We start from the raw sequence: 15,245 nt of genomic DNA, 5'->3' as shown, positions 1-15,245 counted from the left end.
ATCCCCTTTCTAATGATCCCTAGCATGGAATTGGCCTTTTTCACAGCTGCCGCACATTGAGTTGACACTTTCAACGAGCTGTCCACCACAAACCCAAGATCCCTCTCCTGGTCCGTCACCGACAGCTCGGTTCCCATCAGCATATACTTGAAGTTGGGATTTTTCATCCCAATGTGCATCACTTTACACTTGCTAACATTGAACCGCATTTGCCATTTTGTCACTCACTCCCCCAGTTTGGAGAGATCCTTTTGGAGCTCCTCACAATCCGTTTTGGATTTCACTACCTGGAAGAGTTTGGTATCATCTGCAAATTTGGCCACATCGCTGCTTACCCCTGCTTCTAGATCATTTATGAATAAATTAAAAAGCACCGGTCCCAGTACAGATCCCTAGGGGACCCCACTTCTTACTTCCCTCCATTGTGAAAACTCTCCATTTACACCTACCCTCTGTTTCCTGTCTTCCAACCAGTTAGCAATCCATACCTATACTTGTCCCCTTATCCCATGACCGCTAAATTTCCTCAAGAGTCTTTGATGAGGAACTCTGTCAAAAGCTTTTTGGAAGTCCAGGGACTTTTTGGAAGTCCTATGTCAACTGGATCACCTTGATCCACACACTCGTTGACACTCTCAAAGAAGTCCAAAAGGTTGGTGAGGCAAGATTTACCTTTGCGGAAGCCATGCTGGCTCACTCCCAGCAGGGCCTGTTCTTCTAGGTGCTTTACAATTTTATCCTTGAGGATGCTTTCCATCAATTTGCCTGGAACGGACGTTAGGCTAACCGGCCTGTAATTTCCCGGATCGCCCCTGGATCCCTTCTTGAAAATCGGTTTTACATTTGCTACTCTCCAGTCCTCTGGTACAGAGCCCGATTTCAGGGATAAGTTAAATATTTTAGCAAGGAGATCGGCAATTTCACATTTGAGTTCTTTGAGGACTCTTGGATGGATGCCATCCAGCCCTGGTGATTTGTTAGCTTTCAGTTTTTCCAGACAGTTTAGAACATCATCCCTTGTCACTTCTGTCTGACTCAGCTCTCTAGCCTCCATCCCTAAAAAGCCTGGTTCAGGAACAGGTATATGCTCAGTATCCTCTGCCGTGAAGACAGATGCAAAGAACTCATTCAGCTTCTCTGCAACCTCCATATCTTCCTTAATAATCCCTTTCATTCCCTCATTGTCTAATGGTCCAACTGCCTCCCTGGCAGGTTTCCTGCTTCTGATGTACTTAAAGAAGTTTTTGTTATTCCCCTTGATACTTTTGGCTAAATGTTCCTCAAACTCTCTTTTTGCCTCCCTTATTGTCACCTTGCATTTCTTTTGCCAGAGTTTGTGTTCCTTTCTGTTTTCTTCGTTTGGACAGGCCTTCCAATTTTGGAAGGAAGTCTTCTTCCCTTTTATGGCTTCCTTGACAGTACCCGTTAGCCATGTTGGCATCCTCCTGGACTTAGTGGTACCTTTTCTCCTTTTGGGTATACAATCTAACTGGGCTTTAGTATTGTGGTTTTGAGTAAACTCCATGCACTCTGGAGCGAAGTGACTCTCCTGATTTCCCCCCTCAGCTTTCTTTTCACCATACTCCTCATTATGGAGAAGTTTCCTCTTCTGAAATTCAAAATGTCTGTGTTAGACATCCTTGGTGATTTTCTCCCCGCATGTATGCTGAATTTGATGGCACTGTGGTCACTGTTCCCTAAAGGGTCGATGACACTGACATCACGCACCAGGTCCTAGGTGTCACTCAGAATTAGATCCAAGGTCGCCTTCTCTCTGGTCGGTTCCATGACCAACTGTTCTAGTGCACAGTCATTTAGCGTATCTAGAAATTTGACCTTTTTGTCCTGACTTGAATGTGAATTTACCCAGTCTATGTGTGGGTAATTGAAATCACCCATAATTACAGCCCTGCCTCTCCTTGACGCCTCCCTGATTTCCTCCTGCAACTCCCAGTCACTGTCGGCATTTTGATCTGGAGGGCGATAGCACGTCCCCAGTAACACGTTCCCTTTCCGGCCTTGTATAGTCACCCACAGGGTTTCTGTGGAGGACTCCAGTCCACCTAGGTTTTCTAGCTTGTTAGATTCTATCCCTTCTTTAACATACAGTGCTACCCCTCCTCCAAGGCGCCCCTCCCTGTCCTTTCTATAGAGTTTATACCCAGGGATAACAGTGTCCCACTGGTTCTCACTGTTCCACCATGTTTCTGTTATGCCCACTATATCTATTTCTGCATTAGCAACCAAGCACTCCAGCTCACCCATCTTGGCTCGGAGGCTTCTGGCATTGGCATATAAGCACCTATACGCTGAATCTCTCCCCTGATGTATGCTATTCCTTTGACTCTTTGACCTGCTGGCACAGCCTCCCGTCTGCTCTTTATGCAGTTCTGCTCTGTCCCCTTCTGTTTTATCTGAATTCTTTGCCGCCTCACACTTTAAAGGATGGCTTTTGCCAAACGGGATACTGCCCAGCTCCCATCGGCTGTTCCCCAGGTGTCATTTTAAAAGCTGCTCTGCAACCTTTTTGATTTTAAGCGCCAGCAGTCTGGTTCCATCTTGGTTCAAGTGCAGCCCGTCCCTTTTGTACAGGCCTTGCTTGCCCCAAAATGTGTCCCAGTGCCTAACAAATCTAAACCCCTCCTCCCGGCACCAACGTCTCATCCACACATTGAAACCCCTCAGCTCTGCCTGTCTCACTGTACTTGTGCGTGGAACACGTAGCGTTTCTGAGAATGCTACCTTGGGGCTCCTGGACTTCAAAATGCTACCTATCAGCCTAAATTTGGCTTCCAGGACCTCCCGACTGCATTTCCCCACATAGTTGGTGCCGACAGCTGTCTCCTCCCCAGCACTCCCCGACAGCTGTCTCCTCCCCAGCACCACGACAGCTGTCTCCTCCCCAGCACTGCCTAGGAGCCTGTCTAGACGCTGCGTAATGTCCGCAACCTTCGCACCAGGCAGGCAAGTCACCGTGTGGTCAACACGCGGGTCACAAACCCATCTCTCTATCCCCCTAATGATCGAATCTCCCACTACAAGGAGGCCCCCACCCCCCAGAGGAGTATCCGCCATGCGAGAGGATATGGGCTCATCATCCACGGAAGGGGTCCCTTCTAAAGGAGCATTTCCCTCTTCCTCAGACCGATGTCCTCCTCGCCCAAGACCTTCATTCTCCCTGACAGCAGAGGAGCTACCAGCCCTGGAATGGGATGCCTCTATCACATCCCTGAAGGTCTCGTCCACATGCCTCTCTGTCTCTCTGAGCTTCTCCAGATCCGCCACCTTGGTCTGAAGGGAACGGATTTGTTCCCTGAGAGCCAGGAGCTCCTTGCACCGAGCACACACCCATGACTTCTGCCCATGGGGCAAATAGTTGTACATGTGGCACTCTGCGCAATACACTGGGAAGTGCCCCTTCCCCTGCCGACCTTCTATCTTCATACTGTTTTTGTTGGCTGTTTACAGTATTTAGGGAGCTTATTGTCCGTTTATTAGATACTTTATTAGGATAGGTCTCAGCTGTAATGGTCAGCTATTTAACTGTCCAAACAGCCTTTCCCAAGAATATGAGGGAGACAAGGGAGGGATATGTACTTACATTCTCTTCTCCACCAGGCTCCTTGTGATCCTTGTGATCGCGGGGGCTTGTTCCAGGCTCCCACACACAGTTCCCGCTAAACTTCTGCAAAACTCCTACGTCCTGTTCGCTATTGTCTACACTGTCTACACTGACTGGCAGCCACTCTCCAAGGTTTCAAGCGGGAGTCTCTCCCTCCAGCCCCGCCGGGAGATGCAACCAGTGACTAAACCCAGAACCTTTTCCATGCATGCAGACACTCTTCCACTGAGCTAAGGCCCCATCCCCTAAGGGAAAGATCTCACAGTGCTCACATATGGTCACCCATCCAAAGGAAAACCAGCACAGGCCCTGCTTAGCAAAGGGGACAATTCATGCTTGCTACCTGAAGACCAGCAATTTTCTCCCAGGTGACCCACAAAACAAGGGATCTCGTGTACTCCTTGAGAGTAGAGAATACAAATTAAAGGATTGAGGGGTGTTTGTGTTGGGGGGCGGGGGAAGGTGGCGAATGGGGGAAGGGTTAAGCCATCCCCCCCCCGCTACAAATCACTCACTCATCTCTCTCCCTATTTTGCAGCCACTCAATGCAAATGTCTGCCCCAAATCAGACAAAGAGGGTTGCATTTTGAAACCTCCACCGTCCCCACGGGACTGCCCCCTCTCGGTTCCCGTTTCAGGACTTCAGAAAGGTCAGGGTCCAGCTTTGGCCATAAGCAAGGCCAACACCTCGCCCCTGGATTTCTCACCAACTCTCCAGAGAATGAGCAGCCCCCAGGAGGAATTGCCCCATACCTGGAGCGCTACTCACCCACCTTCTTCCTTACTAGCGACATCACTCCGATGCGGGTCAGCACGTGCTGGCGGGAGAGACCCTCGCGGGGGACGCCGTCGGCAAAGGTCTCGGCACCATCTGCCCCAGGCTCACACAGGTGCCTCATAAACAGGGACACATAAGCTCTGGGGAGGAAATGGGAAGGGAGAGACAGAGTTCAAGGTGGCCATTGGCTGGAAAGAAGTTGTTCAGCTCAGGCACACTGAAGAAGCAACGTGGAGTTTCAGGTTTATGAGAGTCCCACAACATCCTGAATTTTGTGCAACAATTTGGGGGTATTTTTGCAATTTACAGCAATCTGGTGGATATAGAAGGAATAGGATAATTTTTCTTGGCGTAGTTAAGCACAGTCACACCTACCAGCTGAGCAGAGTTGCAAAATTGTAGGAGACCCACAACATGCAGATTTTGGTGCACAAATCTGGGGTATTTTTTTATTTTTCAGAAATCGGGGGGGGGGGAATCACAGAGGAAATTTTAAAGGGACAGGAATAGCCAGGAGATATTTTGTGGAGTTTTTAAGCACATCTACATGTATAAGGAAAGTTCTGTTTAAAAATTTCAGGACTTTAACAAAGTGCTGATTTTTGGTGCACAAATTTGGGATGTTCTTTGCAATTCAGAAATCTGGAAAAAGAAATTATGGGTACAAACAGAAGAAATAGGAACAGTCAGGAGGTTTTTCTGGGAGCTGCTTCATAGGTTTTGATGTACTTAAGCGCAGTCTCAAAATGTTGGGAGTAAGTTAACACGCTGATTTTGGTGCACAATTTTGGCAGATTTTTGCAATTTTTAGGAATATGGCAAAGAAAATTGTGCCTAAAAATCTAGAAGGGACAGGAATCATGAAGAGGTTTTTCTTGGAGTTGTTAAAACACATCCACACCTACAAGGAAAGTGTAGTCTCCAAATTTTGGGAGCCAGTCAATATACTGATTTTGGTTTAAAATTTGGATTATTTTTGACATTTTCAGAAATCTGGCAGACAAAATCATCACCCTTCATATAGACGGGCTTGAAATAGGATTGGGATTTCTCTTGGATTTGTTAAGCACATCAAAACCTATGAGGTAAATGCAGTTCCAAAACTGTGGGGCCCTCACCACATGCAGGTTTCAGTGCAGAAGTCTGGAGAGATTTTGCAGTTTTCACAGCATGCTGTTTTTGGTGCACGGGCTTGGAGTAGTTGTGCCATTTTCAGAAATCTGGCAATTACCATGGGGCGATGGTACAGTCCTCCCAAGGATTCACAGCGGATTGGGAGAGCAAAGAGACCCAAAGGAGGCCACGTCCTTGCCACACAACTGGGTTGTCTTGTGGTTTGTGGCCGAGCTGGGGTGGAAATGGGGTCAAGTTACACAGGGCATCTCAGGTACCTGAACTCCTTTTCACTCTTCCCGCGGAGGTCCCGCACCAACCAGTGTGAGTTGAAGGCGTCTTGTGGGGGCATCCCCCAGCGCATGATGGCGTTCAGGAAGGCCTTCCGTTGTCGCGCGTTGAATCCCAGCACCTACAGAAAGAAGCAGGGAGGAGGGAGGAAAGGCACGTCACCAGCTCTCAGCCTTCCATGCGCTCTGCCGGCACATCTGATGGCACAAGGCTGGTTTGGGGGAGATCTTCTCAAACTGGTCACCAGATTTGACTACCACTATGTGCTCTATGTGGGGCTGCTTTTGTTCATAGTTTGGAAACTGCAGTTGGTCCAGAATGCGGCAGCCAGGTTGGTCTCTGGGCCATCTCGGAGAGACCATATCGCTCCTATCTTAAAAGATCTACACTGGTTGCTGATAAGTTTCCGGGCAAAATGCAAGGTTTTGGTTATAACCTATAAAGCCCTAAACAGCTTGGGCCCTGGGTATTTGAGAGGACGCCTCCTTTGCTATGAACCACACCACCCATTGAGATCATCTGGAGAGGTTTGTCTACAGTTGTCTGGTGGCTACTCAGGGACGGGCCTTCTTCTCCGTTGCTGCCCCGAGGCTTTGGAAAGTGCTCCCTGCTGAAACAAGAGCCTCCCCAACTCTTACGACTTTTAAAAAGGCAGTCAAGGTGCATTTGTTCACCCAGGCTTTTAATTAGATACTGTTTTAATTGTTTGATGCTTTTTAATAGTTTTAACGTTTAAATTTTTAAATGGTTGTAATGTTTTAACCTTTTTCTTTGTTGTTTTTATTGTTTTGTTGTAAACCACCCAGAGACTTGCATTTTGGGTGGTATACAAATATGTTAAACAAGATAAATAAACAAACAGACCAAGGTGCAAAGCCCTCCAACATCCAAGGCTGCAACCAGGCATGCCCTCCAAGGCACCGCAACCAAGACTCACCTCAATGTTTCCACCAACTCTTGCCAGTAATGGCGGGAGCGGCTTGTCTCTGTCACTCTTCAGCTGCCTCCGAGACTGCCTGCGTCCACCTGGAGTGCGTTAGACAGACACCCGGTCGACAGAGTGAGTCCCCTTAGGGGAGAAAACCCCCAGAAGCCATCATGGGCTCCAAAGAGGATTAAACCAGGGATTCTCAAACAGGGGATGATGGGAGTTGTAGTCTGTCAACATCTGGGGACCCTGGTTTGAGACTCCCTAGATTAGACAAATACATGTCTTAATCACATTTCCATCCCTCTTCTCTTAAGCCAGGGGATAAAGCTAGGCTATCTGCACCTAAATATTTGATGTCTGCTTTTGTGGGTTGGTTTGTTCTGAATTGTGGCACCAAATTGTGGCACCAAGTGGCATAAACATATTATTAAATACATACATATAGTCCTTGGAAGGAGGGCGTAATTACAAACGCATAAGAAATAAATTGTTGCTTAGAAGCAGGAAGAGAGAACATGGTGTGAAGAGGAGCATGGAACTCCTTTACCACTTGGGTGGAAGAGAGACTTTGCAGCAGATGCAAGTTCTCCCCACTACAGGACCTTCCAAGGCTGCCTCATTCTCTCTGTGACCCTCCTGGCCGGCATCATCCTAAGATGGAGCATTTTGGGGGGAAATAAAATAAAAGTGGCTGGCACACCGCAGAATAGGCCATTCCCAGCTCAGGAAAGATCCGAGCTGGGAATTCCTGCTTTCCCTGCTTCTTGCTGGCTAGGGGTCATTTTCTCTCTGCTCCCCACTTCTCTGCCCCGTCTGACAGATGCAGGATGGCCACTTGCTGGTGTGCGTCCAGATTCCACAGACCGGCCAAACTCCAGCAGCCCCAAAGGGCCCACCAGTGGAGAAGAGACGCTTCCATTCGAGTCCCCGGCGTCTGCAGGCAGAGGAGAGAAAGGATGCCGGAGAAGGTAACAAACGCCAGACTCACTCTGACCTTCGGGCCTCTCCTCGAAGTCCTCGTCCTCGTCTTCGGAGCCAATGGAGTACTCAGACTGGTTGTCTGACAGCTCGTCATGCCACTCTGGGGAGGGCGGGAGGGAGGGAGGGAGGAGGAGACGGAGATGCCACCGGTCAGAACTGCCAGGACTTGGGCCTCCTCAGCATGTGCAGTGGAAGGAGGCGATACGGTCCTGACTTGGTTAGAAGGGGCTATACCACTTCTGGCTACAAAAGCATACCCACATTTTTGGATGTTTTCCTAGCTCCTCGTGGGATAGTATGGGTGCCAGTAGCAGCTTGCCCCTGGTGGCCAAGAAACTGAGGAGCAACCAAAGGAAGTACTTTTTCACACGGTGCATAATTAATCTGTGGGATTCTCCGAGGCAGGGCGAGAGAGAGAGGGGGGAGCAAGCCACACTGCCTCCTTTCATGCCTCGCCCAGGCTCCTTCGAACATTAGAGCAGCCCTGCTGGGTCAGGCTCAAGGCCTATCTAGTGCAAAATCCTATTTCCCACAGTGGCCCACCCGATGCCTCTGGGGAGCCCACGGACAAGTGCGGAAGGCACGCCTTCTCTCCTGCTGTGACTTCCTTGCAACTGGGATTCAGAGGCATCGGACTAGCAGCCACTGAGAGGCATGTCCTCCGTGAAGGCTGCAGGCCGGCCATTCAACAGATAGAGCTGCGCCGTTAACCCCACCAGATCGACCGGGTGAACGGCCAGCCTGCAGGCAGTGAGGCCCTTGGGTGGGGCTGGAGAGAGCACCAACCCTAACCCTAACCCTAACCCCAACGGCCTCTTCCGGCCTCCCCCAGCTCCCAAGGGCAAGCCGCTATCCATGGGTGCACGTGGCGAGCGAAGGGCCCAGCCCGGACGTACCTTGGTCCTCCTGCGAGGCATCGTTGTAGTTGACCTGCTTGCGGACGCGCTTCCCCTTCCCCAGGTTGCGGGCCAGGTCTTCCTGCTGCTGCTCGTAGTGGTGCCTCAGCAGCTTCTCCCAGTAGTCGGGGTCCACGTTCTCCTCCTGCTTGATGATCTCCCGCTCCACCTCCTCCTGCAGCCACCGGAGAGGAGGAGACGGGGTCAGAGGCGGGACGGCTCCCAACCCAGGGTTCCAAGAAGGAAGAATCCGCTCCCCAAAGAGACGCCCCCCCCTAAAGCTCACCTGTCCGCCAGGTATAAAGGCAAAGCTGGGTGCTGTGGCCTGTTTCCCCTGGAACAGGGATTCCCAAACGCAGCTGACTACAATCCCCATCTTCCCCGCCTGCACTGGCCTTTGGCTGGGGATTATGGGAGGTGTAGTCAGAGATTCCCAAGCGCAGCTGACTACAACCTCCATCTTCCCCAGCTGCATTGGCCTTTGGCTGGGGATTATGGGGGCTGTAGTCAACAGCATCTGGGAATCCCTGTTACAGGCAAAACCGTCTGTGTTCCATATGAATTTTGCTAAAGAAACAAAGTGGCACATATTTGCAGAAATCCACCCCGACAGCAAAAACACCTCTTTTTCCTTGACAAAAAATGTATGTGCACAACACACCTCCACTTGAGAAGGAGGCTTACTCTGAGAGCCAAAGAAAGAACTACTCTTGGAGGAGCCAAGCTGCTTTGCCTTGGAGTGGGTCACAGTTCCAGAGGTCCCTCCTGACTGGGAGCACAGAAGAACAGGGACTCATTCAGAGAACGCACAGGCAGCCTCTTCCAGGAATGGGTCATTTGCCGTGTCCCTGCATTGGGGCAGTTCCAGTTGCATCCCATGAAGAGATGCCATGGAGTTATCTACCGCGTGATCAGGAGGAGGCCAGGCCAGAACACTGAGTCAAGCAGGGACTAATTCCTCAGAGCACACTAATGTGCCCTAGTGCAGAGTTGGGGAATTTGGAGCACAAATTATTTTGCTTCTGTTGGCCATCAGAAGGGGTAAAACTATAGCAGGCATTAAAGCCCCGCTCCCTTGACCACCAAACCACTTGCTTAGTCCCCATCAGTCTTCCAACTTGCCATTGGGCCTAAAAACACAGACTAAAAACATCTACCTCGGCCTGCCTTTGCCACCTTGAGGACTAGAAAATTGGTTATATTTTAAAATAATCCCAAGTCAGCTGGCTTTGCGATAAAAAGCAATCCGTGTGTGTGTGTGTGACTTCTGCATCCCTGAGAGCAAAACCAGGCAGCGAACGCCACACTAGAAGCAGAGAGCAAAACGGCTGACAGGACAGACGGCTTGAGATCGCTCGAGCAAATGAGCCACGTTACAGGTGTGTAAGCAGCTAAATCACTTGGCCACCAGGGGTAGGAGGTGCTTTTTTGTGGGCTAGGAACTTCCGAGGACTTGTCTGCCAAGTTATGGCATGGCAAAGTCTAAAAAAATGTGTGACCATTGTGGTGGGGGACGATAGGAATTGTAGTCCAAAACATCTGAGGACCCAACTTTGGGAAGTTCGGAGACTGGAACTTGCTACACTGTGTGGCCTGCAATTCCCTGCTGTGTATGCTAAGCAGACTAAAAAAAATAAAAATCTAGCAGTCTGAATTCTTGTTGGTTTTTCTAACAAAACAACGCCCACCAACATACACACACCATCAATTAACTTGTTCCTATGACTTGTATGCAGAGAAATGGGAAGAGGAAATTCAGAGAGGGAACTCTGCCCTGCCCACGCACATATGTGTATGTGTACACACGTACACACACACACACAAACACCTCTTCAGGGCTAGAAAAAGACTGTTTCGTTTTCAAACTGAGATTCGCGGCATGCTGGGTTAAGCAGGCAAATGCCAGGGCTGGCCGGGAAGAAGAAAGTCACAGCCGCACCTCTGGGTCAACCCGGGGGAGGAAGGAACAGAATCCACCCACTTTACAGCCGCCCATTTCTGGGCTCAGTGCTCAAGACCCATTTATTTCATCAAGCCTTTGATCAGCTGGAAGTTTATTCTTGTTGCTGCTGCTGTTTTAATTCTGGTTTTGTTTTTGATTTTGTAAACTGCCCTGAGACAGGAAAGAAAGAAAGAAAGAAAGAAAGAAAGAAAGAAAGAAAGAAAGAAAGAAAGAAAGAAAGAAAGAAAGAAAGAAAGAAAGAAGCAAGCAAGCAAGCAAGCAATGCAAGGTGCTGGCTTGAAGGGCAGCCAGAACCCTACACACATCAGAGATCACCCCCTCCCCATACGTCAGGGGTTCTCCACCTTGAGTCCCCAGGTGCTGCTGGATTACAACTCCCATCATTGTTGTGATGAGACCCTTTAGCCATCATCCCACAATGGTCAAAGGATCACACCTTGCCAGTTAAGCCGCACACAGGAAGAACTGGGGCCCAGGGCCCCTAAAAGCATTTCCCTTGCAGAAATGATTTGGGCAACCCAGCTGTTTCCAAACTGTGCTGTGAGGGATGTCTGATTTCTAGGAGACTTGTTAAAGGTTTCTCAGTGAGATCGTCCTTGTCAGCTCAGCTCAGAAGATTCTCGGAAGGCACGGAGCCGTGTGTGCACTCAAATGGCACCCTCAGTTCACAGGAGCAACGATGAAGCCCCAGGTGGTCCATGGACACCCTGGGATGCTTCCCAGAATCCTTTACAAAACACAGGGATTCCACAGCATACAGGCAGGGGGTGCCTTGAAAAGGCTAGAAAACCCTTAGGCTATGAATAAAACCTGAAGGGTAGCTGAATTTTACCGCTGTTGGATTAGGGAACTGCTACGACCAGCCTTCCCTGTAACTAGGATTCCCAGATGTTGTTGACTACAACTCCCATAATCCCCAGCCACAGGCTATTACAACCAGGGATTCTGGGAGTTGTCGTTAGCAAATCTGAGGAGCCCACTTACTGGGAATCACTGGTTCCAACCGTTGGCTTGTATCGTACTGCAGCACTCGATTCGTATCGAGAGGTGCCTCAAGATTCGGAGATACGAGCTGAAATAAAAAACCTGAGGGAAAGAAAGGAATTGAGAAGACCAAAAGGAAACCCATGATGCTGGGCACATTACCACACCGTCCTCTTCTCTCACAACATACTGGGCCACTTTAAAAGAGCTGAGATACTCGTTCATGTTCTGCAGCTCTGTGTCGTCGGTGGCGTCCTGGTTTCGGTCCAGGAGCTTGGAGATGGCCGCGTCGTCATAGTGGATCACGCTGCTGTCCTCCACGTCTTTGTTCTCACCTGGGAGAGGGAGAGAAAGCCAGCAGTCACCTCTTCGGGACGCAGACGCACAAAAAGAGCTCTGCCGAATCAGGTCAACGTGCCCCCATCTCGGCTGACATCCTAATTCTCATGGTGGCCACCCAGATGCCTCCAGGAACACACAAGCAGAGCACAAAAGGAACAGCCCTCCCACAAAACGACGAGCATTCAGGGGTAGCCTGCCTTTGCCCATAGAGGTTCCATTTATCATCACCAGGGGATAGCCATTGATGGACCTCTCCTGCCTGAAACTGTCCTTCTAAAGCCATCACTACAATTTCCTCATGGCAGGAAATTCCATATATTATAGAGGCCTAGAGTCGGAAGGGGTCCTGGAAGTCTTCTAGTCTACCCCCCACCCACCCACCCACCCCACTCAGTGCAGGAATCTGCCACCAGATCCCCGACAGGTGGCTGTCGGGCATCTGTCTGAAATCCTCCAGCAAAGAAAAGCCCCCCACTGCATGAGGCAGGCTGTTCCGCTGTCCAACAGCTCTCTCAGTCGGGAAATTCCTCCTAATGTCTAGCCTGAATCCACTTCTCCATTTCAAGCCATGGTCCCTAGTCCTGTTGCCAGGAAGGTTCCTCTCTGTCCCCCACAGCCTCCAAGATTGCACATGCTTCTATTCTGTGCTCTTCAGTTGTCTTTCTCAGCTGAACTCAACTGGCAGGAGAGCTGGTCTGGTGGTAGCAAGCATGACTTGTCCCCATAGCTAAGCAGGGTCTGCCCTGGTTGCATCTGAATGGGAGACTTGATGTGTGAGCACTGCAAGATATTCCCCTCAGGGGATGGAGCCACTCTGGGAAGAGCATCTAGGTTGCAAGTTCCCTCCCAGGCAGCATCTCCAAGATAGGGCTGAGAGAGACTCCTGCCTGCAACCTGGGAGAAGCCGCTGCCAGTCTGTGAAGACAATACTGAGCTAGATGGACCAAGGGTCTGACTCAGTATATGGCAGCTTCCTCTGTTCCTATGTAAAAGCCCATTCATGCTTTAGCCTCTTCTTGTTGGGAGAGTGTCCCAACCCTCTGACTATTTGGGTTGAGGTTTCCCAGTCCTACGGTATCCTTTTATACCACTGCTGAGCAAAGAGACACCTTTTGAAGTGGCGATTCTCTTGTGTTTAGCAGGGAGAGAGCAACTGGCCTCGTCCAGCCCAAGCACAGCACCCCTCTAGTGACTGTGGCTGGTGTCTCCCTTTAGCTTCCTTTTAGATTGTGAGCCCTTTGGGGACAGGGAGCCCTCTTATTGAGGCATGATTTATTTTTCGATGGAAACGGCTTGGAGAACTTGGGCTGAGGAGCGGTATATTCGTGTCCACCGTTCTTTTTCAGCTTGGACGAGGAGGGACTGCCAAAGGCACGTTCTCGGAGGAAAGAGGCCTGCCATCCGCCGAGACAGCTTTTCATGCTGCCAGAGCAAACCCTGAGCTCAGCCTCGCACCCGAGTCCCCTCACCCACCTGGAGGGGGTCCACCGTGCTTCTTCTTCATGCTGGGAGCCGCCGCCGCCGCCCCCGCTTTGGAGGCCGGGGCCTCAGCGAAAGGCGTCATGGCCTCGGGCGTGCTGACCCGCTGCACCTGCGACATCATGGCTGGGGAAGGAGAGCAGAGCGTGCCTCAGGAAACAGCGTGGGAGGAGCAGGGTGTCTCGTGAGTCCGCTGGGAGAGGAGAGCTGGTCAGCTTGCCGGGGTGAGTGGGAACGGTCCCCTTTGCTAAGCAGGGTCTGCCTTGGTTTGCATTTGGATGGGAGACTACAGGTGGGCACTGTCAGACATTCCCCTTGGAGATGGGGCCGCAGCTCCGTGGGAGAGCATCTGGTTTGCATGCAGAAGAATTTCCCGGGTTGAGTCCCTGGCAGCATCTCCAGGTAGGGCTGGGAAAGACCCCTGCCTGAAACCTTGGAGAGCTGCTGCCAGTCAGGGTAGGCGATCCTGAGCTAGAGGGACCCAAGGGTCTGACTCGGTTCCAAGGAGCTTCCTATGTTCCTGTGGACCGTTTCTTGGCCCCCACAGACAGTGTAAGGCCTCCTTGACCTGTCCCCTTTTCTCCAGTCACCTTCTGTCAGGGACTTGGGGCTTGAAGCAGGAACTTCATGCGCTGGAGAACACCCCCTCCAGACCCAGACATGGGAACCTAGGCAGGGTGGGGTCCTCCTCCCATTGCATTGCTTTGGTATACCCATTGCAGTGGTATATAGGAGAGCTGGTCTGGTGGTAGCAAGCATGAAAGGCCCCCTTTGCTAAGCAGGGTCCACCCTGGTTTACATTTGAATGGGAGACGTGTGTGAGTGCTGTAAGCCATTCCCCTTAGGGGGACGGGGCCAGAGGTCTGTGGAAGAGCCCCTGCCTGCTTGCCTGCAGAAGGTTCCAGGTTCCCTCCCTGGCAGCAAGTCCAAGAGAGGTCTAAGAGAGACTCCTGCCCGCAACCTCGGAGAAGCCGCTGCCAGTCTGTGTAGACCATGCTGAGCTAGAGGGACTCGTTATATGGCAGCTTCCTATGTTCCACCCTCTCCATGGCCTAAGGATCCTTCTCCACCCTCATCCTCCCCGGAGGATGCCTGGCCACGCCAACTCACCTTCCACGTCGTCCTTGAACAGCTCCTCCGTGCCAAACTTCAGGATGTCGTCCAGCTCCTGCTTGGTCATGGATCCAGACTTGGAGCCCAGGCCGGGCCGCACCACCAGGTGGGTCAGCATCATCTTCCGCTTGGCCACCTGGGTGATGCGCTCCTCGACGGAGGCCCTCGTGACGAAGCGGTAGATCATCACCTTCTTGTTCTGGCCAATCCGGTGGGCTCTGCTGAACGCCTGGGGTGGGGGTGGGGAGATGCAGTGTGTCAGAACACAGGAGAGCTGGCGCTGCGGTAGCCGGCATGAGTTGCCCCCTTAGCTAAGCAGGGTCTGCCCTGGCTTGCATTTGGATGGGTGACTACATGTGGGCGCTGCAGGATATTCGCCTTGGGGATAGGGATGTAGCTCAGAGGAAGAGCATCTGCTTACATACAGAAGGTCCCAGATTCAATCTCCAGGTAGGGCTGGGAAAGACTCCTGTCTGAACCCTTGGAGAAGCTAGATGCCCAAGGGTCAGACTCGGTAGAAGGCAGCTTCCTATGTAAAGCAAATCTGCATAATAGGTAGGAGAGCTGGTCTGGTGGTAGCAAGCATGACTTGTCCACTTAGCTAAGCAGGGTCTGCCCCGGTTGCATATGAATGGGAGACTCGTAGTGTGAGCCCTGCAAGATATTCCCCTTAGGGGGATGGAGCCGCTCTGGGAAGAGCATCTAGGTTCCAAGTTCCCTCCCTGGCAGCATCTCTAAGAGAGGGCTGAGAG

At 51.1% G+C, this 15,245-nt stretch overlaps 1 protein-coding gene across 6 annotated transcripts in view; it reads right to left on the bottom strand.

Annotated features, from left to right (window-relative positions):
• Positions 1-15,245, bottom strand: part of CHD5 (chromodomain helicase DNA binding protein 5) — a 93,087-nt gene that overhangs the window by 21,229 nt on the left and 56,613 nt on the right. For 5 of the 6 annotated variants that reach the window (XM_053281190.1, XM_053281192.1, XM_053281194.1 and 2 more), the window contains exons 23-30: positions 14,491-14,722; positions 13,375-13,506; positions 11,722-11,894; positions 8,613-8,787; positions 7,724-7,816; positions 6,742-6,830; positions 5,792-5,925; positions 4,396-4,540 (exon numbers count right to left, since the gene is read on the bottom strand). In XM_053281190.1, the coding sequence (XP_053137165.1) occupies positions 4,396-4,540; positions 5,792-5,925; positions 6,742-6,830; positions 7,724-7,816; positions 8,613-8,787; positions 11,722-11,894; positions 13,375-13,506; positions 14,491-14,722 (1,173 nt within the window). The remainder of the gene's footprint in view (positions 1-4,395; positions 4,541-5,791; positions 5,926-6,741; positions 6,831-7,723; positions 7,817-8,612; positions 8,788-11,721; positions 11,895-13,374; positions 13,507-14,490; positions 14,723-15,245) is intronic. The other variant, XM_053281193.1, reaches the window with a different exon arrangement.

This window comes from Hemicordylus capensis, chromosome 16 (genome assembly GCF_027244095.1).
Source record: "Hemicordylus capensis ecotype Gifberg chromosome 16, rHemCap1.1.pri, whole genome shotgun sequence".
Taxonomy (NCBI): domain Eukaryota; kingdom Metazoa; phylum Chordata; class Lepidosauria; order Squamata; family Cordylidae; genus Hemicordylus; species Hemicordylus capensis.
This window is presented reverse-complemented; position numbering and strand designations above follow the sequence as displayed.